The sequence below is a fragment of the Branchiostoma lanceolatum genome, chromosome 11, assembly GCF_035083965.1.
Source record: "Branchiostoma lanceolatum isolate klBraLanc5 chromosome 11, klBraLanc5.hap2, whole genome shotgun sequence".
NCBI lineage: Eukaryota > Metazoa > Chordata > Leptocardii > Amphioxiformes > Branchiostomatidae > Branchiostoma > Branchiostoma lanceolatum.
In genome coordinates, this window is record NC_089732.1 from 11,238,838 (window position 1) to 11,264,735 (window position 25,898).

General features: G+C 38.7%; 1 protein-coding gene across 1 annotated transcript; it reads right to left on the reverse strand.

The window, feature by feature from the left end:
* Positions 1 to 1,201: 1,201 nt before the first annotated feature.
* Positions 1,202 to 25,508, reverse strand: LOC136444341 (mpv17-like protein 2). The gene is made up of 6 exons (XM_066441852.1): positions 25,346 to 25,508; positions 24,201 to 24,635; positions 11,710 to 11,871; positions 8,637 to 8,713; positions 4,767 to 4,895; positions 1,202 to 4,401 (listed from the first exon to the last, which is right to left on the reverse strand). The coding sequence occupies exons 2-6, from the start codon at positions 24,367 to 24,369 to the stop codon at positions 4,300 to 4,302; spliced, it is 639 nt and encodes a 212-aa protein (XP_066297949.1). The 5' UTR covers positions 24,370 to 24,635; positions 25,346 to 25,508; the 3' UTR covers positions 1,202 to 4,299.
* Positions 25,509 to 25,898: the final 390 nt, after the last annotated feature.

The following is a 25,898-nucleotide window of genomic DNA, read 5'->3' on the forward strand; positions in this document are numbered from 1 at the left end:
GCTTGATGGATGGTCATGATTTTTGGTATGTACATAGCTTGAGTACTGAATTACATGATTAGATACTTATTATGCGATTCGGTACCTACTTTGCATAATTAATGAGGAAAGTGTATACATCCGCCAAATTTATGATAGGACTCTCAAACATGTGACATGTAACTGAGGAAGAGAGAAATATTAAAAGATATCAACTATGCAAATGAAGACTTTATTTGCATAATTAATGAGAAAATACTATAACTCAAGATGGGGTTGACAAATCATCAAGATGTTTGGTAGATAGACAGCATAAGTGTTGCCTTGCATCATATTCTATTTGCATAACTAATGAGGTAATTTAAAAAAAGGCAGCTGGGTTCCATAATATGGCTATTCAAATATGTGACATTTGTATCTAAAGAAGAGAGGAATGTTGATTGATAGAAAAGATGATAAAAACCTAATTTGCATAATTAATGAGAAACTGCTATAATACCATACTGGTAAATGACAGCAACTTCATACTTGTGGCATTTGCATCTGAATGTGAGCATGGTTGAATTAAATTATGACAATAAGGACCACGATTGCATAATTGATGATAAATGTTACCCTCATACGCCAAAAATAGTTACTCAAGCAACTGGATAAAATGTTGAAACAGTCAGACGTTTCAGACAGCATCCGCTGTCTTTCTTCTGTGACTGCGGATGCTGTCTGAAACGTCTGTTTCAAAATTTTATCCAGTTGCTTGTCGAATGAGTAACTATTTTTGGCGTATCTTACTACCTGGATGTCTAAATTTCATCAACGTTACCCTCATACTTTGTTACACTGACAACTTCTGTTATTTGGGTGGAGAAGATGATCAACTGGTTTGATTTATAATCAATGAGAAACACTCTAATATGTCAGTCATAAAGGTTAGAATCATTTGGCGAAGGTGTGAGGTCGTGTAACTCTAGTTGTTCTTGTAATGTTTCAATAATCAATATAATCACAATGCACGGTGGCTGGTATTGAAAGCAGTTATTTGGGAAATTAAACAAAAAGATGAAAGTTTCCCGACAGTCAATGTTTGCAGTTCGCAGCACAACTCATAGGTGGCGTTTCTACCACGTCTGTGCAAATGACAGAAACAAGAGGGACCATTCGATAAACAATGCGATGAAACTGACCACCAAAAAGACAGAAACAAACCAAGTAGTTGACAAGAAAATAACAGTTTTCCACTTTATTTCATTGCAACATTTTTCACAAGTGGACTACTTGTACTGCTACCACCATGGTCTATTACATTTAGTTCTCAACATATCTACATGTTACATTATACATCTAGTTATTTTACATCATATCACTTTTCTCATTTTGTTTCCTTTAAATGTTTGTTTCTTGGTCTCTCAACATTGTTAGTATCTCCAGCTGATTAAAGCCACATCTGGAATTCAACAACGATAACTACCTATTCTATTGCTAGAATACATCTTACTTCAAAGCCACAGCAATTTAATGTTGCAATGCAAAACTTCCTTTCTTCTAAAAATATACAATTATGCAGTCATAAAACTCCAGGTGGGATAATATGAGGCAATATTTTGATGTCATTGAAAAAATATTATGATGTGGTGGGATATATATGAGGACCAAGCAAACAATTTCACTGTAACAGTTATGGTGTCTTCATGCCTTTTTAAGTACAGCACAAAGGCAAATTATCTTTAATTTCTCATAATTTGTAAGGAAAGCTGTTTATATAATTTCCCATAATTTGTAGTGAGGTAACAGAAAACTGAGAAAAACATAATTACACAAACGATCCTTAGTCTGTAAAAGAATTCTTTACCATACCCAACTCATCTGATACACACAATAAAAACTACAAACATACAGAAAACAAAACAGGCAAGATGGTAACACCATACCATTTCCAAACCTGTGTAATAGTATGCAATGCTATAGTGCGTTAATAATGGAATCTATGGTAGCAAAATTATCAAAAAAATTACAGTATTTAAAAAATACAAATCAATGGAAAACTCAATATTGACAGACACTACCACAACCTCAGAAATGCACATTAACAAATGGAAAGTGTTTTTCAAATATATCTTAAACCAGCTTATACTTAAAAGGAGTATTCATTGCAACAAACAGAATCATACAACGTACATTGCTAAAATACATATCCTAATGTATACTTTTAAACCTGTTTAACAAAAATAAATTACTTTGAATTTACTGAAAGTACTTTGTTTAAAGCGGATATTTCCATTCACCCTGAGATAACATTGACATAAAATATAATTTTTGATAGATATTTAGTTTTGTTACTTGAATGATTCTTTACAAGCCGCACCTTCGATGTTATATTAAAATGAAGGAATTGTGACTAGTTATAGCAGCTGGATCTAAGTTTTGGTTACATGAAATCATACTAAATGTGCAAACTATATAATTGTAACTAACCAAACAATTGTTGTGAAAATATGAGCCTTATTTGGTTTCACAAAATACATTTTAAAGACTTACAGACATTGAACACAACTGTAGTCACAGAACTATCTTATGTCTGCATCACTTAGCTTGTCGTTTTTTCTGTTTGAATTGTTGCAAGCAAAAGCATGGAATGTACGATTTAATGTATCAACCTCTGATATTACACAATACAAAATGTAGTACAATAAGTATACCTACCGTTAAGCTACAGATCCAACAAGAATTCTCTGCGCCTAAAAACATTATGTGATTCAAAGACAATATTTGACAGTGTTGACACAGACTATGTCATACCCAGATACAGATACTTTCTGAACTACACCACCAAGAATTACAGGAAAAAACATGACATTTTCTTGATTATATATTACAATTATATCAATCTGTACTTTACTTGTTTGTATTGTCCATCTTCTTTGCTGCCATTATGATTTAGTTTACTTTGAATCTGAATCTGGATTGTATAAGTGGTAAATGCCATCAACATGAGTCCTGTAGTCTCCAACTTTAGTAGATGTTGGGGTGAAAGATTGTGACATTTATCATATAGCTAAGTCCTGGTTACACATAGCCACACATGGCTCCCGAACACCAGCCAACCAAGGTTGGCGGTAGGTCGGGAGCAGTCTGACCAGTTTTAGATTAAGAGTCAATTTGAAATTTGACTCTCAAACACACCCAGACGACTGCTGACTTACTCCCAATCATCAGCCAACCCATTTCAGACCTCCCGTCTGCATGTCCACAACCAAATGTTTTGGAAAATTTCAAAACATTTGGCTGAAACAGACAAACACTAGCCAACCATGCCAAATGCCATCATCTCGGGAGGCCGTGTTCGGCTATGTGTAACCTTGGCTTAACTGACTGCTTGACCTGGAAATTCTCAGACAGCCGAGCTTTACTGACAGCAAACCCACGCCAACACAGTCTGGTCGTCAGCTAAGCCTAGAAAACGTCATGATCTTACACTAGGTTACAGCCCAACATCTACTCGGAAATTACCACATCTGTCCATCAAGTTGAATTGTTTGTAACGTTAGATACGAGCTGAGTTGAAAACTCATATTATATTTTTGTTAACTGCACACTGAAGTATAACACATTCTCTTTGTGAGTGGCAGTTTTAAGTGTAAAATTAGATAAGTACTCCTGTACCGTTTTATCTTTACTTTTTTTGACAGGAACCTTTTCCTTCTTTCTGGTTTTAAATGTTGAAAGAACAGTTTCTATACTTCAGCAGAGCACCATATATAGGCTTTATAAATCAACATCTTTTACAAGAACAGAGCATTGCACATTCCAAGCTTTTATCAAGGAGGTTGAATTAAACCTTGCTTATAGGCAGTATTACTTGTCATGTATTAAGTTTAAGGTCAGTTTCTGCTCTTGGATATTTTCTTTGGTCATGAAATCTATGACATTAGATAACTTTTGATTGCTCAAACCATCCTGAGATTCATCAGAGATGTCATCTTTTTCTTGCCAAGCAATTTAGGTACACAATCATACTCTTTACTACAAATATGTTAAGTTTGAATTTACAGAACTTTAGTGCAGTTCTATACAAATATGTATTGTTTATTAATAAGCTTCTATGAAATCTAAAACATTAAGAAGAAATAAAAGTTGAAAAGACAGTAAAAATTCAGTTGTCAAACTTGCTGAATCAAACATCTTTTTGATAACCATTGAAATGAAAGCTTCACAGCAATTTTTGAACTTTGTGTACCTCCGTAAAAAGATTTAAACCCTGGATGGACCATGGACAGCATGTTTTCCACGATGGCAGTGAGTTTGTTGACACCAGAATCATGTATGCTATTGAGCTTTCTTGATGTTTCCATTTAGCTCTACGTTGGCTGGAATCACGATTTCTTCCTTCTCTAGGGACGCTAGCGCTGCCCTCTTTCCATTGGCATCCTGGAAGACAAAACAATGTAACTTTTCAGGCTGCATGGGAAGTGGGTTGTTATCCACTGTGTCTATAGGGTACAGTATTGGAAGAAGACTGAGCCCATCCCACTCCTTCCACCGCCTTTTACCTCCCCAACCAAATGCGAAAAATAAACCACTAACATTACAAGATTTACAGTATACGACATAGATACAATCATAATCATATATGGTGTAATGGCAATGTAGAAACAGAGATGTCATCAACCAAATTCACTGTGAATATTACCAATGGAATCCCCGCTATGGCATTATCTGTGCTTGATAAACCATATGGTGTGGAAAGGACTTAAACTTCTAACTCATTTCATTATATAGGAGAACAAACCTACCCTGTGTTTGACGTATGAGAGATAGGTGTCCCAGCCCAGCGTGATGGTGTTGACGTAGATCACACGCAGGTGGCTCGGCATGAAGTAGAAGTTGATGGCTTGTGCTGGAGGCCAAACAGTCCAGTCCGCCTGCAAAACAAGAGAGAACTCATCAAACTCGAGGCCCTCTAGCACATCCCTTTGAAAGTGCAGTCTCTGCCACATAGGACACATCTGCAAGCTGACTCAGGTCTATTGCAAAGCTCTTTTCTCCTGAATTTAGTTGCCTTGACAGCGTGAATCTCCAGCTTGGTCGGTCATTGGCAAGGTACTCCCAGTGCTCTGTGTTAATGTCAAGAGCCTTCAAGTCCCTCTTGCAGAGAAATATCAAATATCAATCAGTTACAAATTCCTTTTTATGGACCAGATCTGCTTTCAAGGACCTCATCTATACACTGTCATGTGTTTTTTTTAGATCAGCAGAAGACAAAGTCATTTGGGATATCCTTAATAGCTTGCGGGGTAGCTAATTCAAGGCTTTCAGGTACATTGTACTTTCCTTATTAGAACTTAATCAATGGCAAGGAGGAGAATACATTAAGCCCTGAGAAAGATAGCTGAAAAAATATAAGCAAATAAAATCCCTTTGGTTGTGTAGCTGATCAGCTAAGAAACCCTATTAAGTAAGCTTATATATTGTAATTTTCCTAAAAGTATGATACTGAAGTTGAGCAAAGAAAGAAAAAATCAAAATTGTGTGCTTAATCATATATCTATTCTTTTAATGCTGGGAATCCCCAGCCCATTAAAACACTTGTCGCAGGATTCGACATAATGTCACTAATTGCGTACAAAACTAAGCGCTATCTGGACTGTTAGTCTGCAACCCTAAACTCCCTTTTGACATTCAGAGCTCGCAGCGGGCAGTCAGATAAGGAATTATCTCGTTAATGAGAGGACCTGCCTCGGATGCCCCCGCATTCACGAGTGTCAGATCCCATTTATTACCTGGCAGGGCTAGAAATACCTTTTCCTGCATCGGTGCAGGTAACATGCAAAATCACCTGCACCATGCAATTTATATTGTTGGAAACTTTAAGATAGATTTTATGAAGTTTAAACTGTTAAAAAGCCATTTCAATCCTTTAGATTTTATAGGTGGTGTTTAATGATTCGTAGTCAGTAAACAAAAAATCTACATACACTTAAAGTGTATAATAGAAAAAATCATATATAAAATGAATGTCATAACATTTGTCTGCCAGGTTACATAATATAATATATACGCCACTTTGAAAAACAGTGTATTTGAGACCTAGATAATTCTGCTGTACAGCACCCCCCTGTGTATGCAAACTTTAGATATGTAGGAATGTTGCATTGGAGATCTCTTTAAACTGATTTTTCAAGGGGGCAGGCATATGTGATCTGGCAGAAATAAGTAACTTTAAGTTAGTAGATGTTGCAAATTAAAGTACTGAGTGCCAGTGTAGGCTAGTTGCAGGTAGACATCAGAAAGTAGACACAACTCCAGTTCTACCTGCACTAATCTGCATAGTGGTATTTCAAGCCCTGCCTGGTGTACCATATCATGATATACAGTTTGAAGCTCTACAGATGATTTATCATGCATGAGGCTTGTGATATTCACTCACAAGGGCTGCGGCTGGGACTTAATAGGATTTGGTAATTAAAAGATGCACGCAGCAGTTTAACTCCCAGAGGGGGAATTGCGGAGAGCTATTAGAATCACTGTTCCGACAAACAGGCGGCTTACATGTGACAGATATGTTTAACGTCAACTCTAATAACTCTGCCGGGTACCTTAGACCGCCACAATGAAAACATAAGTGCTATTGAAGAGTTTTTAAAAACCTGGATGTCTGGAATGTGCATACCTTTTGGATTACTGATGCTGCATTACATGTAGTAGATCTCTTTAAATTCCCCTTTTTTGATGCAGCAGATTTTGTTGACATTATAGTGAGAGTTGACATTATCAATGGTATAATATAAACCTAATAGATATAAAAGGATGTTGTTTGTTATTGATCACACCATGAGTATACAAAATGTACTATGTGACTTGGTGATTGCAGATGCTAGTATTGTGAGCTGCTAATGACCATAAATTAGGAATGCTCCCCACATTAAGTTTTTTTATGTGATGTGATAAATCCCAATGCTTATGGACATGTACAGTCACTATTGCTGGACCTTGTCACAAGGTGAATTTTTAAGTTCCAACTGCTAAGTATATGTATCAGGCCAAGCACCCAATAAAAGAAGGCTATAACTTCATCGGGCTAACTGCTTCTCCTTTTAAAGCCACTGTGAGGTAGTATTTTACATTTACACTCAGAAACCACAAAGAGAATGTCTGATCAGCACCAAGGAGAGCGGCAGAATGGGTTAAAATCTTGGTAAATTTGGACAGAGTGGTTACAGAGTTAGGCAGCAGGGAGAAGGTTAAGGACTGCTATCTGGATCAGAAAATTGCAATCCACTCCAGTAGTGACCCATGATAAAAGGTGATACAAGCTAAGCCACGTTTGGGACTGCATTCTTCTCGCAGCAATGCTAATGAGAAGTGGTGTTAGCATGGAATAATGGCAGGGTGTTTGGCCCAGAACCCAGAGGTCCTGGGTTCGAATTCCCTGACATGTCCCGTTGGCGTTTTGCCCTTGGCAAATTTAAGGCACATAACGCAAATTTCCTCAATTAATTCAGGTGAAAAATAAGTACCTAGCTTCAGTTAGGGAAATCCTTTGAGTAGGACATTAAATGGAGGTCGCAATGAGGAGAGCCACACCTTGGGCACGTCAAAGAACCCACAATATTTATCAAAAAGAGTAGAAGTCATTCCCAATGCGAGTGGATCAAATAAATCTGTCCGGATATGGAGCTTGTACTGTTCAGTACAAACCTGGTGTGTCATGCTGTGATGCGCTTTACCGGGTATGCAATACAAACAAACAAACAAAAATTAAGAGGGTAGCACTAGCAGAGGGACCATCAAAACTTTGGCAGTTAAGTGTCCTCTGGTTTTATAAAAAGAACACACAGATGCCTTCTTAGCACATGGATGAGTTGTTGTTAGCAAGCGGCATCTGTACACAGGTGTTTTATCTGTTACTTACGTAAGCTTTCCTTCTTTCAACATCTAACATGAGGATTTTAGAATTCACTCCAGCAACTCTGTCAAGTTGTGACAGCGCAACTTATTCAGCCCTTCAACTCTATCCCACCGATTGACTCATCTGAATCCTGCGGGTAAGTTGTGACATGAGTGCGGAAGTCACCATCACCAAGAGATCACTCAAATCACTATCAGCGCACGAAGACGGCGAAGGTTAATCCAAGGGCATAAAAGAACTTCATCACAACTGGGAGAACTTGATTTGGCCATTATTGCGGTAGTTTTATGTTTGCATTTTTTGCGATGAACTCTTTACAGCGATCTTAAAACTACAGCAAAAAGCTGATCAATTGTGTGACTGTAGCACTAATATAATATTGTTTCAACCGCGACCTCAAAACCACTGCAAATACCACTGCATTTTCTCCCTACCGCAAAATTAAATCCCCGCGAACATTTCTGCATTTACAGTGACTGTAGTTTGTTTGGGAGTGAAATAACTGAAATGAAATGAACAGAATAATGGAAAATCAACATGATGTTTCAGGTCTGCAACTGAATCAAGATATTAGCCAGATTCAAGTTTTTCTCCAAGCCCTCTTTTTTTCTTTCATGTTGTATTCCAATTAAGACTTTCAAACTAAAATCAGCTCATAACCAAGGAAATACATTAGTGTGCCTCAAAAATGTTTATGTTAGACTAGAGAACTCAATTTATGTAAAATGATCAAGGAGGCAGCCAGCATACTTACCAAGTATATAGCCCAGAACTTCTTTTTGAGATCGGCAATGCTGGTTTCGATAGACTCCCCTTCTAGACTACCCATACCTGTGAGACAAAAACGCAAAAAGTTAAATTCTGCATCATGTAATGTTAACGTCTACTATCATAATTTTGCCATGTAAAATATATCCGCCACCCTGAAAAAAGAAAAAATCAATAGAGATCTCAAGTGCAATGTCCCCTAATATAATGCACTACTGTATATCTAAACTGTACATACCTGGGGGGTGCTGCACTAGAGATCTCTCAAACACACTGTTTTTGAAAGTGGTGGATATGTGTAACCTAACAGATAAATGTTGATAAACCAAATATCATATTTTTACTTGTATTTTTTTACTTTCACAAGGCCTGACATGTACATCTGTAGTACAGTTAAAATTCTTTGCATCAACTATGTTTATTACTATAACTTACTCGCTTTTGACAGTTGCATTTCCTATGTGTGTATATTTCATCCTTCAATTTTTTCAGTCATAAGTCGAGCACGTGAATGAGTCCACTCCAATTTGAACAGCGTACTTCAGTTGGATGAAAAACGGGGTAAAAATGGGAAGGTAATAAAGAGAAATGGCAGTTGCCCTTGAACCTGCCCCATTGATCGATCACATCAATTTGTAGACACCACATACACGACCAGTTTCGTCAAAGTGCCAGAGACTGGTCCATTCTAGGCCACCCTATACCATATGTTATCCACTGTATAGAAGCCCTCTATTGGGTGACAGGACCAAATGTCACATATTTCTATGTGCCACTGTATGGTAAAACATTGTCTCACATATTATGGAGTCTGAATCACTGTTAAAAAGTATTAACTTCAATTCTGAGTAGTTCTTTTGTTGTAGAAATCCAAATCTACATGATGGTTTATACACAATCACATTTATATCACTACCAGGGCTATCTCCAGCTTCAATTTTTTTTTCTGTCCTATTCATTGTTTGTGAATCCATGTTATTAATTTTTGTTTAAGGTTACAAAAATATATTTCAATCGATTTCGCGTCATGACGTTCAGATTTGTGGGATAGAAGGGGAGAAATTGCGGTCCATCCCAACAAGAAACTTTCCGTCCCATGACAAAGGGACGGGTCCAAGAGACACCCCTGGTCACTGCAAAAAATTACGATTACCATTCCACATAAAGTAGGCTTTCTCCAGCTTTAAATTTGTTACCATCCCATTCATTGTTTAAGAGCCCATGTTGTTAATTTTTGTTGTTAAATCTGTCATTTCTAGCTTCTGAAAATACACTTTCATCAGTTTCATGTCATGATTTCTTTGACGGAGGGGGGAGATTTTTGTCAGTTTCAAGCAAATTTCCGTCCTGGGACGGAGGGACGGGTCCCAGAGATACCCCTGATCACAGCAAAAGATTAGGATATTGTTCTACACATTCAAGTTCATTTGTAATTTTGGGACAATGACAGTACAGAGACAGAATTTGACTTTTTTCGTCTTTCTCAAGAATCAAAAACCATTCCACACAAGCATTCTGAAATAAGCTATGAGTGAAGTTGTAGCAGGGGCCACGATGTTGGTGAATCATTGCCGCAAAGTGTCTTATCTCCGTTTATGTTCGTCATAGACAGCCATCCTACAGCGGGAGAGGACCAGATGGCTGTCACTGATAGAAAATACAGACATAGATCACGTCTCCTGACATCACTGATATTTTGCACTGTTGATTGGAATTAAGATATACAAAATGTCTGTGATGCATTAATTCTTAGTAAGCAGATTTCTTTATTTTGATAATTCCTTTATCTGATTCTGAAGTTAATTGCTTTGGGTATATGTGAAATAGATATGTTTGGGATAGTGATATGTCAAAACGCATTTAAATCACATGGTATATGCACAATCATGATATTACAAAATGATACAAATGTATATCATCTACATTACCCTGTTTACTCAATTTACATTTTGTATATAAATGATATGAATGTTTACTATATATTAATATATATCAACTTTCCGCCGCTTTCAGTTTCTAGCTTTGAGTTAAGTAATACATAATATATTTCTCGTTTATTTCCTTGTGTACACCCACTTCATACATACCAAATTTATCTAATCTTGGATTCAGCCTTTACAAGAGGGCACAAACATTTTAAAATGATAAAAAAATTTAATTTGATGAACACGTCAGCCATGATAAATATCAAATATTCATACTGGTACATGCAGCTCTTCTATACATTATGGTGAGAAGGGATCTCTACTCTTTATCCACTCAAAATAAGAAATTCTAAATTCAGTTTGAATTGATTTCATTTTTCAATCACATTGTGGAGGGCAAAGAGGTCATTGCCCTTTGAACACAGTTACAGGCAAATATACAACTTAATTGTGAAGATAAATCAGACTAGTAATTCTCTGTGGTCTAAAGTTGTGTTCACAATGTCAACTCAAAGCTGGGAAACTCTACATAGAGTGAATGTTATGTTATCAAATCATATGCTTCCTGGATTGCACACAAATACTTAGCAAATCTCAAAATCTGAAATCTGTGGCAACTTTAATCAAACTGACCAAAGCAGACTGTCTTTCCTCTAACTTATAGATGTCAAATCTCTCTCTCTCTCTCTCTTCCTAGTCATTTTATTTTGCTAACAAGGTATAATGTGTCAAAGGAAATGTGTCAAAAGAGGCAAGTAATATTGCATTCAGCACCATGGACAGGGCTAGGATACTCTTCTTGGTAGTCCTTCGCAAAACGAAGATGACTGTCAGTGTGTTGCTCATTCACGGGGGATGTGCCCTCATGTGGCACAGGATACTAGATAACATCTATTAACATAATTCCACCAGGTTACATAATTCCGCCAACCTGAAAAGATACATCCTAACAGATCTCCAACCCAACATCCCCCAGTATGATGCACTCCTTTATATCTTAACTGTGCATACTCTGGGGGTGCTGCACTAGAGATCTCTCAAACCCACTATTTTTCAAAGTGTCGGATTTATGTAACCCGGTAGATTTATGTCAATGGAGGATATTTACCAAAAGGATTTGTGTAGTGTACTCACCTATCAAGAAAAACGAAGCGAAGAATGGAGCAGCAACAACTTGGTCACAGAGAATTTTCCTCGTGATTGTTTTGAAGGTGGTGCCCGGCAGGTAGAAATCCAACACTTTGTACCAGAAGTGGTTGAAGGGCCCCATTAAGGTACCGATGATGCACATTCGTCCTGTAAACAACAACAACAAATGTGTCAATCATACATGCATGTTAGGCCATGTTGATTTGATTATGGATGACATCTGCGTTCATGCCAATTTTTGTGCGTTTCTCAAAAAAAGAAAAGTCTTTGACCATGTTGTAAATCGTAAAAAGCAGCAGCAAAATGAAAAAATAGGTGCTGTAAGTTGCAACAAAATATTTTGGAAAATAGATAATAACGTTGTAGAACGTCAAAAGTCAATTGCAAAGTCAAAGAAGAAGATTTGAAAGAACGAAAATAAAGAATCTATATTTCTGTATGCCATACTCTGCAAATGTATGTCAAGTTGCTATAGTGGTTTGACTTTTACACTTATGCAACTAGTACTCTTTCTATCGAATGCCCAAATTTTGACAATGAACTATGATTGGTGCAAACAAAAGCTAGAGTGCACATATGCTAAGTGCAGACGTTGTGTCACTGACAATATCTGACTTTGCATATTTGAGTTGTGATGAAGACTTGAACCCATTTGAGTGGATAATTGCAATGTACAGAGTGCTGACAGACTTGTCTCATTAACTTTTCATGAAACATCTAAATATTTCATTATGTATATTGGAATTTCAATGTCAGAATAGAAAAAAAAACAGTTTGAAATATAGAATGCTTATCATATAATAAATTTTGTAAGATTGATCTTAAATTCACCATGCTGAGAAACAAAATCACATGAGAATTAACATACGTTTTGTGGTCAGGATTACAATACTTCATGTAACTGGAAGACATTTGAATGTAGCGTCTAACATAATTCCACCAGAGGGTTCATAATTGTGCCACCCTGAAAAAATATGTCCAAACAGATCTCCAACCCAACGTCCCCCGGTATAATGCACTCCTGTATATCCAAACTGCATACCTGGTGTGTGCTGCACTAGAGATCTCTCAAACCCAATGTTTTTCAATGTGGTGGATTTATGTAACCCGGCAGATTAATGTTGATGGAGGTTAGATACCTTACCTACTATCTACTAGGAATAAAGCGAAGCCTCCAGACACCAACCGAATGCTTAAACACACTTGTAAGTCCATGAGACCCGGAGGGAAAATTAAAGGATTGGCAATGATTAATGGATCCATTTCCTTTTTTAAATTGAATTAGTTTTCCTATCTTCCATGGATAACTACATGTACCTGCACCGTTCCACTCTAGGGTGCTATAATGCCTAGGGGAAAAAAATACTGTGGTTTTGGTTATCCAACTGACTCTAGCAAAAACCTTTCAACCCTAGCAATTTTGGTCGGCCGCTGGCAAGGGGAATAAAAGTTTCCATCTGACATCTGAGTGATGAAATTCAAAACAGCCCTCCTGTATTTCACACGCTGTTAACAGATGAGGGCTTTGAACAGTTGATGTAAGAATGTGTAGTAAACATTGTACTTCTTTCTTTGGTACATTGATATAGTTGTGCATGACTTTGTAAAATGTATTCCTGTATAATTACGATATGCCACGAAACGTGACAGAGCGTGCTATATATACAGGTTATACACGTAAAAGGCAACGACCGTTTACGAGACGGAACTAGCCCTGGACTAAAGAAACATTTTCACTCAGTGTGTATACTGTATAATTCATATCTGGGATATGCACACAATGCCAAATAAAATATGCTTATATTTTAGATTCCATATCTGCTCATAGAGAAGCCACAAGGGAAAAGGTGTACAGGTGAAGAAACAAGATAGCTTACTGATGGACAGGAAATATGAGAGTTGTCTTTAAGTTTTCACTTCTGTCACCAAAACATGATTTTCCCATACATGTACATTCTAGTAAAAGAAACTGCTGTACACAAAAGTTATACTTGCTACTAATACTGAATGTATGAAAAACTATATAGATACAGATACATTTGATACTAGAACTCCTGCCATGAAGGCTATGTTTAGTATCATTCGTTAGTTGATTTGGTGTAAATACCATATTTTTCACATTTTATGATTTCATTACTGGTCTACCAGAGTGAAGAGAGCTAGCCACGGAAACCTGCACCCGACATAAGCAGGCAACTAAAGAAAAAAAAAACTACAAACATGACGAGTTGCCCAACGAACAGTCAATATGTAGTCTGACTAACCATCAAAAGGATCAAATATTTTTGCATACTTGCAGCTATGTTTGTCTGTTTGTTTTATCAAGATCCCATTAGTGTTACATAAATTTCAGCTGTGTTTTAAGTTTATTTCCTTGCCCTTGTCCTTTGACATTTCAGGCTTTGTGGCACACGAAGACGAGAAAATGAACCACATGACCGCATTGCACTTACATTCAAGTTTAAGTTACAGGTCCTTTTATTCATAGTATAAAACTGTATAGTATGTAATGCGTGCATTAAAAAGAAAATGTCATATCAGTAAAATGGTTTGCTAGCTCCAAGGAGAGCCAAGCTATTTCTTTCTTTCAATTCAGCAAAAGTGGGGGCGAAAAATTTATGAGCTATGGCACCTACATTGGCACTCGGTAAAGGGCGATTTTAACACGCATTTTACTGCGGACTGTTGTATCGCCAAGTCCTTTTGCGTCCAAGGAAGCAGAGCAACACAGGGCAACGTTCATGAAATTTCCATTCACTGCTTAAAAGGGCACCAAAATCTGAAGGCCAGCAGTTGAAACGTGACAGAGTGGGAAAATGGTCACGCTTGATCTCATGATTGCTTCCTCTTTGCCAGTTGAACTTTAATTGCCCTTTTTCAAGGTTACCTTACCATTAAATAAAATTGCTGCTGACTGACATTTAAAGAGCATTTTCAAATCAATGGTCACCACATAACAAAACCTGAAGGCTACTTCAAGGTAAAACAAGTTGGAACAGCATCATTACAAGCTTGATTCACTGAGAATAAGGACTAACTAACCCGTCAACTGACCCAATAGAGAACAAGAGGTTATGAAGGCTGCTTGGTAACAAGTGTGAATGGTGTTCAGCACCAAGGATGGATCTACTGACAAGTTTAGATGGTGTTCAGCACCAAGGACAGATCTACTGACAAGTATAGATGGCATTCAGCACCAAGGACAGATCTACTGACAAGTGTAGATGGTGTTCAGCACCAAGGACAGATCTACTGACAAGTTTGGATGGTGTTCAGCATCAAGGACAGATCTACTGACAAGTGTGGATGGTGTTCAGCACCAAGGACAGATCTACTGACAAGTTTGGATGGTGTTCAGCACCAAGGACAGATCTACTGACAAGTGTGGATGGTGTTCAGCACCAAGGACAGATCTACTGACAAGTGTGGATGGTGTTCAGCACCAAGGACAGATCTACTGACAAGTGTGGACGGTGTTCAGCACCAAGGACAGATCTACTGACAAGTGTGGATGGTATAATCTACATCTACTGCACTGGTTGAAAACTTTTTTGAAAGAGTTTCCTCAAAGAAATGGTATCGACTGTTGTACTAGAGTTTGATCAGCTACAACTTGTACAGCTGAATCTTAGTGTAATTAGATAGACAAAATATCATATGATTCATATTGAATTTACGTTGTACAAAAATGTTGCAAATCTACATATACATGGGGTCAGGCTAGGCCATCCATTTTCTTTCTTAGGCTATTGAACAAACCCTGAATCTTATCTTTCAGTGTGTCTTGCTGTGCATGTCAATTGAAGGAACTGCATTGACAAACTTCTTAAATGCAAACCCTAGGCCTCTAAGAGGTCTCTTCTATGAAAGGAGTGCAGCAAAAGGGCATGAAAATATGCAGTTCCAATTAACCGTGAAAGAAAGGCCAGTCACTATAGGACAAACTGTAAGGAAATAGATAGCTAGTCAGTGCATGCAATCAAAATAGATGTCCAGTAGGTATTTGCCTTTCTTTCATATCAAATATAGATATAGATACGTCGATAAAGGTCAGACATCCAGGTAATAAGATATGCCAAATGGCAGTTACTCAAGTAACTGGATATGATCTAGCAAATAGATATAGATACCTCTAAACTTTTAATGGAGTTTCTTTACTCATATTATCTCCGAGAAAAGTACCAGTTTCATTTCATGATTATGGATCTATCCTGCCAGTCTGGTTGGTGAAAGTACTTGGCATTTCTACTGTAATTCTTGAAATTTTTGGGGTGGTGTTATGTTTGCAGTTCTTACAGTGACCGCAAACTTCAAATTGTTGTTAGCATTACTGTACGATATGTGACTCTAGCACTTCTTCGGACTCAAAACCACCGCAAACACTCCATTTTCTCTCTAACACAAGATTAAAATGCTGCAAACTTAAAGGCATTTACGGTATCTCAGAATGGAGTTTGTGATAAAAGTGTTTTTACTAGAAGGGGTGAGCTACAATTGGCCTCTCCTTGAGGAGACTGGCAGATCATTTCTGGCCAGCAGGTCAGCAGGATCCATTGATGGTTTTCAATTTCCTGGGGTCTATTCAATTACCTGGTTTGCAGGCCTTCCCAAATAGGACTCAACTTAATGACTAATGGCAATAGAAACGCCGGGAGGTACCCCGAGCCCTGCAACATTATACAGCCTTTACGTACATAATACAATGTTATGGCACCGCGTGAAATGTAAATCTAATGATCGCTGCGCCGGAGATCGCTCCCGTTATGGTTTCATTTAGTAAATGCGTGGCCTTATCGTCAGTGGAAGAGGCAGGCTACCCCTTGTGAGATTAAACGAGGCTGATTGTGATTGGTAGGAATTACAGCCCTGTGATAGGGGTCATCACCAGGGTCTCTTTTGGTCGTTTCTTCTTTGATTGCTGTGGACATCCCATCAACTCCAGCCGCTCTGGGAATCTTAACTACAGTAGACTACTTTATATTTCCGGTTACAGAGAGAGTAGGGTTAAGGCTGCATCAATTTATCCCGTCGGTTCTCAGCTAATCTAAGGCACCAAAGACGAAAAGGTGAAAATAGAGGCCTGCAAGGAAAATTTGAATCTTACTATACTCGCTCCCTGAAACTATATCAAGTACAAACTGTCTCCTTGGGCCACCCTGCCACAGCAAGTAAATTTTATGGATGACATCAGATCATTATTTTTTCCCTGATTTTGAAAAAAAAAGAGGAAATTTTGCTCCCTCCAGAGATGGATAACATGACAGAAAGTACCAAAAAGAAAATATATATCATGTGCTAGCCTTGATTGTACTAGTCAGGTAGCCATATTTGTAGTTGTAGAAGTGAAACTAGTGTGGTAAAAATGTAGCCTTGAGTGAGGTTCCCAACTTGGTAAGTGGTACCAGTCTACCACACTTGTCTAGTGTCACTTTGTGCACTTCTTTAATACAGGAATAAAAGACTTGTTGGCTCACAGTAATACCATTTTATGTTGTTTCAATTCAACGTTTATGGTGTCTTCCTTGAAGACTTACATATCTTTCTTTTTACTCATTGGTTTTTCTTTTTTTGCCACAGTCTGCAGAGGATGTCATCTATAAAACATACTTGCTGTGGCCTTAGATTGTTATCATAGTGATCTAATTTAATGATTTCTCTGTGAAACAAATCACATCATGGGACTGAATATGGGTTTGCAGTACAATGGAGCTATAGCAGTTCTAGAAGTAGAAGTGGCACTCTCTACAAAATGTATGACTATGAGTGTGTTTACTTCAGAAGCAATCTAACAATTTTGAATCTTAATTGGTCAGCTGGTATAACTGCTTTTTGGTGCAACACACGAAAATATGCAGGTACCTGACCGCTGGAAATATTACACCAAAAGACCTGTTACACCCAAACCATTCATATCTATCTGTAACTTCTGTTTGAAGCTATCGATTCCCTTTAGATTTTTGAACCCTGATAGCAGATAACAACTATAATCAATACGACTGTTGGAAAAAAAGATTATCATCATCCTTTTCCAAATAGAAATGTGGGGTTTCTGCACTCTGCCTCTCACCACATCTGGTTCAAATTCCCTGGAGCCAGCGGCCCGAGTTTGCGCCAGGGCCTGGACAAAACTGAAAAAGAGTCACATTGTCCTATCAAAGGGGGATGTAAAGCCGGCGGCCCTGGGTATGAGAGAGCTTTAGGGCGTCAAATGTCCGCACGCAAAAGAACCCAACGACCTCATTGAGAAGGTAGGGGTGACCCGGTGTGCTAGGCTAAAAATATGCAAGCAGTAGCGAAGCCACATTGCACTAACAGCTAATGTTGGTATCGAAAAAAACTTGAGGCTCGACCACTTTACTTTTACCGATCAGTGTGCCTGTGGTTGTGGATGGCCTTGGTACTGAATGAGTTATTGTTCTTATCTTACACCAAGCAAAGCTCGAGCCGGGAGATAGAGATCCCCTCTGGCAATGATGGACTGCTTCTTGCTGTAACGAATGTTCCCTGCAAACATTCCTTACAATCCCTGAAATTGAAAAATGGGCGTAGGTAATGTGTGTACCCGAGCATATGTATTAGATTTCTTGATAAATGTGTAACAGCAAATCGGCCAGTTAACGGAAAGTAGCTTGTAAAGCTTTTTTTTCAAAGTGGGCAGAAAAGATTGACAAACTATATATGGAATGTAAGCAGTACTTTTACATACTTGTAATGAATGAACAGGACTTGTGATGTTACTGATGTCATCTGCCATGCTGTCAATCAAATAGTGATATGATAGGCATGGCATAATGAATGAGGATACCCTGCCAATACATAAGAGTGTGCACCAGTTTTATCACTGTAAATGCAGCCAAATCCATTCCTATTTGAATTCACTGACCAAAAGAAGTTTGAAAATAATCGAAGAAAAAAAAGCAATGTGTTGCGAGGAAGAAAAGAAATATTTGCCAATTTCTAGTCAATTCACCAAAGAATGTTATGAATCAAAACATACGATCAGTATCTCTACTGCAGACTCTATCCCTTTGAATGAATTTGCCATGCTCAAAAGATTAAGCTACTACTATTAATACTTGCTGTAGAATGTAAAAATGAATAAGTTGCTATCAGCCATCAGCAAACTGAAGGAAGGATCTGGCCACGTTATCATTGATAACCATTATATATACATGTCCATCAAAGTTTAGGATTAGAGCATATGATAAATACAATACACTACTTCTTGAAGCTACATCATAGGACTATACATGTTCACTTCTTCAACAGCCCAACTTCTGAAACACCTGAATGATCAATACTTGAAATACGACAAGCCTTGTCAGCCCTAGGATACAGTTTCAAAGTCAAGTGGTCCTCTTGCTTGATTAAAAGCTTGCCATAAAGAGTTGACATGATATGCGGGGGGGATATGACTTGAAGGATGCATCTCTTGATGAGTCATGCCTACTGGACGGCAAAATTACACCGCTATCCCAGCGCTGCGCTATAAACGGAGATGTGAAACACCGCCCACGGTTGCCCCCTCAAGGCCATGGCTCTATACATCACTTAGTGCGAGGGCTGTAAAATTCTTAGAAGTAATTCCAGAGCCTTAGTGGTTGGGAATTATTCTTAAATTTGGTCTGAATCAAGCAGGAGAATTTGAGGAAGTTTCTGTAAATATTCACCTCAAAACACCGCAATAGGATGATATCTAAAAAAAATCAATTCAAGTCATAATATAACAATCTTAGCTAAAGAAAGCCAACTCAGCATGGATAGCAAAAACAAATCTTAATAGTGCAAGAGCTCTAAAAATTCTAGTAATTCCAGAGCCGTAGTAGTTGGAAATTTGAAATTTGAATGAAGCAGGAGAGTTTGGAAAATGAGAAAGCTTCGAATTCTGTAAATATTCACCTCAGAACACAATCATGGGATGATAACTGTATAAAAGAAAAGAATGATTCAAGTCATGATATATATAAGTAAGCTAAAGGGAGCAAATTAACCATGGATGGAAAATACATTCCACGTAAGAAAGATGGAAGGTACATTGCAAGTTAAATCCTTCCCCTATGACCAGAAATGAGTTTAATAGCCACACCTTGGGGGTCCTATTTTCAGCACATCTTTATAAAGGCTTATCTCGCCTCCCCACCGTGAGTGGGCGCGGGAGTTTAACGACTTCCATTACACTCCTGCGAGGAAAGTCGCGACTAATTTACACCCGCACGTAGGGAACAGCGTCGTTTCCTTCTGTTCATCCCTCGAGATCATTTCTCATCATTACTGCCCGAACAGTGATCCGTCTCTCTGCATTTGTTGCCCGGGAAATAGAACCCACTTTGTATGAGGCTCAGGGAAGATTTCCATTCAATTGAATTTACTGAGAGTTACGTCACAGACATGAGGCAGAGGAGGCTATAGCCATCTTTCTCGGGTTTTGCTGTGTATTGAATTGTGTTATCCCGGTTTTTAGGGATTACGGGTATGAACAATACATGACATCCTTGACAAATGTATTTTTGAAGAAGCGTGTAGTATGCAGTAAATCAATTCTATATGTGTGTACTATGATACTGTAACTGCAGCTAAGTTTGTGGGGGATTAATTTTGAGAAAATGGAGTGTTCTCAGTGGTTTTAAGCTCGCGGTTGAAACAAAGGAGTAAGTAGGAGGAAGACAGCACTTCCATTTTTGTGGTGGTTTTAAGTTCACGCAAAAACTGGCAACATAAAACCACTGCGAAAATTTCTCCATTTAAAGTACTGTCTTTTGAAAAGAAAACTGCCCACACGAACCTATTTTACATGTGTTTTAGTGTAGATAAAATCTCAATGCATGACCTATCACTTAACAAAGTTATATTGAACTGATGCTCAATATTATGGGTTTTTCAATTCATGTGAAAAGCGTCAAATAAATGTAAATGCAGAGAGCTTTTGCAGCATCTACTTCTCTTTCAATGGAAGCAAATCTTTGGCACTACAATTTGTAGCCAGGAAGTCTAAGAAAATCAAAATCTATCTTTGGGGTAACAGTCTTTCAGCTTTTTTGGAAAGAACAAGAGTTTGCTAGAATCGAATATGAAACTCCTTTTCCCTTTCCTTTGCAAAAATCTGTATGAAATATTAGAAAACCCATTTACACATCCATTTGATAACCATCAGTGGGGTGTGCAGAGTCCAATGGTTATATTAGCGGCCTTGCCTACCCAGAAGCAGTGAGTTCAAATCTCGGCTGTGTCGCTCACCCCACATGCACACTACTGGAAAGGGTTGCAGTCCTTAGGATGGGACATTAAGCCGTGGTGCACTGTTCATTGTGCTTGTCAAAAAGAGCTAGGGTAATTTTCCCAGTACAACGAACCTGTAAATACTGTACATAGTGTCTGTCTTCTCTGTCACAACCAGTGGTAGAATAGCTCTTCAGTGAGCTAAACTGAGTTCGAGATCACTTTCCCTTTTTTCATCACTACCTTGCCTACATGACTGGAATATTACCAGGGGATCGTTTCCAGCCAGGTGGAACTTAGACAGTAACATTTCCACAGGGCATTGTTGAGGTCAGGTGATTGATAATGTCATCCATCACTGTACATGCCAATTACAACAATTAGGAACAAACCATTGCCATGTCACAGGGGGTTAAAATATTGTGTGAATAATTTGAAGTCCTTACATTTTGAATTAGGTACAGCTTACAGATATCTTGAGGTGTATTTTCATAAGAGGGTAACCCAGGAAAACAATAGATACAAGTGTGCTTCTATGTGTGTGTGTCTATTACAATAATACATGTAGTAGATTCAAGTACTGTAGTCAAAACATAGAATAGGTAACATCTAACGTTGGGTAACATAAATTCGGGATTTTTCCGATAATGGTTGACTGAAATCAATCTAGCAGAACAATAAACCATCCTTTTTTTCTATAATTCTGTCAGTATCATGTACTATCTTTGCACTAATCATATATATGGTAGATTTTGTCTCTAGTCGTGCTGACACCATAATATTTCAACTTGAAACTACCGTCCGCCGCACGCACAATAACGGTGCTGTCGGACAGGGGGGCACATTAATTCGGGAGAGAAGATTCGTCTTGAATATCTTACCGCTAATCACATTTTATACAGCAGCTATTCGTTCCATCCTTGGCTTGAGGAGAGTGCTATGGATATAGACGTGTCCAAGTAAAAAAAATACACGAAAAAACGGCCGTACCGCACACATCAGGCCAGTTCGAGAACAACCCGTGCGTTGAGTCGGTAGAACTTCACTCAAAGTCGGCCCATCGTCATCATTAGGCAACGTGTAACGTTACATTATTCATGGAAAGTTAGCTGGATGCCGTAGCAATGGTAATACTACTATGTCCATGTGTTCCTTGTTGTGTTAGGAGCAAACTTTGAGGAAAATATCTTCCTCAGTCCACTATCACACGCAGCATTTAGACAAAAAAGTGTTCCTCACAAACCTTTGTCGTCTGCTTGACAACAGGATTCTGGTTAACAATATGGCGGCGGGAAAATACACGTGCCGTAGGTTGTAGCAACAGAGAGGAGTTTTGATGATTGATCACACTTAGAATCCAGTTGCAGGTTAGCAAAAGAGATTGTAATAAGTTGTCTTATAAATAATTGTGTTTAGCAGGCAGGAGATGTGACATTTGTCTTATAAACCAGCGAACAACCGTGCTGGGTGATTCTCCCATGAAGCCCCCAGACTCTGTCAATAAGGGACGGAGAGTTTTTGACGTCGCCAACTTCTAATGCATGGTTATCGAAGCTTTTCAGCCAGTGTTCTGAATACGTTAGTCTATCTGCTTTGCATTGCTGGCGTTATAACTGATTTTGCATGTAGCACATATCCCTAAATACGCCGTTTTCGAAAAATCACGAATTTAAGTACCCCGCGAATTTATGTTACCCAACGTTAATAACATAATTCCATCGGGGTACATAATTCCACCACCTTGAAAAGATACCTTCAAACAGATCTCCAACCCAACGTCCCCCACGGCCAGTATAATGCACTCCTGTTTATCTAAACTATATGCATACCTGGGGGTGCTGCACCTGAGATCTCTCAAACCCACTGTTTTTCAAAGTGGCAGATTTACTAGTATGTAAGGTGACAGATTAATGTTAATGGAGGTTATATTTTTGGATCTAATAATACAAGCGGGTTACTGAACAATGATCTATTTGTAAAGAATGGCCTAATTTTACATAACAAATCCATTAAAATCATTGGTAATCCATGACACATATAATGAATGACTTTGCGTTAACCACAGACAACCATGTGTTTCATGCTTACAGAGATAAAAACAAAGATTGTATCATTCTATTTAGTATGACTAACATGTGGTCAAAATATTCATTGGTATAGGGTAGTGGTACTTCATGCAATCAAGTTTGGTCCAGGGAAAAGCCATTACCGCAAATGGTCTGAGAAGACTTGAAGAGCATTTTCTCTGCATATACTCCCCACAGCTTTAGTGTTATAGAGTCCATTTAGAAGCTGTGAAAATGTCACATTGTGAACACATATGCACCCTTTGCACCTAGTTAATGTGGTGTGCTTCAGTTCACAATTTTGCAACATTGGGCATAGGCATGACCATAAAGTTAATGCAACTTTGCCCTTTATGTTGTTACAACTTGAAATCCAGTCTAGTGTGACAAACGAAAGAAGGTTACGATCATCACGGCGATCATGCGTAGTAAACGCATTGTGCTAAATTCTTTAAGGGCAGAGCTAGATCGAAACTTTAAGAAAATACTTGATATCAAACCATGGTAGAAAGCATAAACTGCTTCTTCTCTTAATATATCAAATATCCTTGTGTAGAGTGTGATATGTACAGATTGTAAAACTGTAAATCAAGGAGTGGTCAGGAAATACGGTGGTCCAGTGCTAGTGGACCAGAATGGCTGATGACCGCCAGAGGTGGAGAACCTTTGTGGACAGATACTAGTAGACGGACTGGCCCTACAGCTACGGTACTTGCTATGGGACTGAGTGAGTGAAAATTGCGATGAAAAGGGCTTGCATGTAAGCCTGGGTACCATCCTTCTAAGTGACCACTGGCTAAATCTTTTCCCTTGCTAACCACTGGCAATAGCAAGCGAAAAGATTGAGTCAGCGGTTACTACAGAGGATGGTACCCAGGCGACTTGCATGTTTGAAATATTACTTTTGGGTTTTTGATGCTTGAAGTGTACACAACTATAAACTTATGTTCACTTGTATAGTCACACCTGTACATTACTAACACTTGCATATATTGCCACACATTCCTGTATGCACCTGTACAGACTAGCCTGTAAATTGATCTAACAGCTGCATTGACAGTGACACCTGTACATTATTAACACCTGCATACAGTCACAGTGACACCTGTTCCTGCATGCACCTGCCAGACTAACCTGTAAATGAATTACACCTGTACAGTCACACCTCACATGAAAACACTTGTACGGACCCACCTGTTCTACTCCAGTCCCTTTTCTGTCCATTGTTGGGGCCTGCCAGCTCAATGGTCTGTTGTATGACATCTCCTGTGGCCAGTAGAATCCCCCCACTCACCACGTTGGTCACCAGGAGGTAGCGGCCAAATAAATTCTTGCTCAGTGTTCGAATCCATGGAGCAAACATTGTGATTGACCAAGGACTTGGACGACTTGAATAGAAATGTAGCACAGGGTGCACAGCACAGAGGGGAAGCTGCAGTAGTAGTCTGCACCAAGGTGTTGTCTTTAATCAATTAGATGAATGTTAGGAGAACCACTTCATTGATGACTCATTCCAGTTCTCCTGCCCATGGTTGTCTGTAGGGACTGAAGAGGTGGCTGGCACAACTTTCGGAAGATAGCCACAGGCAAGGCGCTAGTCACAACTGAAGGGCCTCAATGTGAATAATCCTGAAAAAAAGTCATGACATGGAAGGTTCAGCTTAAAATCAAAACAAGTACCCCAAAATACTATACGTTCCAGTTTTCACAGGATTTCCAAATTCAGCAGATCCCAGAAAAATAAAGAGGATACAGAATCACTTTCAGTAAGTGTGGCAGGATGATTTTCAACAAAATTAATCATTAACCACGTCTTGCCCTCAGGGCATCTGCCGTCTTTTTTTAAGACCCACTCTTACCTGTCTCACAGCGCGCACGCGGCCAAGGGAGCGGTGTAGAGCCCTGTACCGGCCGGGCCGAATACGAATGAGGGCCGGTGCGAGGCTCGTGTCTGCACGCAACGGTGCACCACACAATAATAATGTACGTGCCTTCGTTACAGGAAATATCAGTGAGTAACCAAAAACTTCCTGTAGTATCAAACACATCCGCAAGCTCGCAAAACACCGGTAGCATATGTAGGACCTCTGGCGACTGTCGGGCACACCGAATGCGGTATGGGTCGACTATACGATCGGCCTGTATACGTTTTTGGTTAGGCATTAAATACGTCTAAGTTCTATTTTCGAGAAATGCATAAGGAAAGCAACATCACATAAGGGAAACGTGTCAGGGGGGAGGGGCATGGGCGCCGGCCGGTCTAAAAAAATATGTAAACACAACACTTAGAAATTGACAGTTCAACTAATGAACTCCTTACTACTCTTACTACGACATACCTTGAAGTCTGGTTTGAAGGAATGAATAGCTTTGTGATGCGTTAAGGAATAGCCAAGTCCTGATAGTCACGTTTAGACAGATCGCAGAGTGGTGATCGCCTTCCGGATATTTGTTCGCGCGCGCGGTGTTGGCCAGCTGATCAGATCCGCACAGTTTGCGGTATCTAAATTTTACGACAGTGTCGCGACCCCTGAAGATCTTTACAAAAGAACCAACACACTACAGGGAAAAGTTGATCTGTATATGGCGCACTTTCACATTTTTTGATATTCCAAAGACGACCGATGTAACTATATCCATGCGGAAAGCATTATTTTTTACGCTTTATATGTCAGAGTGTATCGCCGGCATCGAAACATTACGCAAGGTGATGTGCAACAGTGTACCGACCATTTTACGGTAGACCGTTTTACGCAGTCTTTATACGCTAGTAAGAAAAAAAGATCAACACGATTTAGTCATAAAATGAAACGTTTCTTCATAAATCACACTTATAATAATTTTCTAAGTAAGCGGTATGTAGCTTGTCTAATCTTATTGAAGAAAAATCGG

Bases quoted from the DNA above. Each gene is read 5' to 3' on its own strand.
- LOC136444341 (XM_066441852.1), bottom strand. From the start codon at position 24,369: ATGTTTGCTCCATGGATTCGAACACTGAGCAAGAATTTATTTGGCCGC. The intron at 11,872-24,200 runs GTGGGTCCGTAC...TGTTGTTTACAG, and splicing joins AAGGGACTGGAGTAGAACAG to GACGAATGTGCATCATCGGT. The intron at 4,402-4,766 runs GTAGGTTTGTTC...TTTGTCTTCCAG, and splicing joins TCTCATACGTCAAACACAGG to GATGCCAATGGAAAGAGGGC.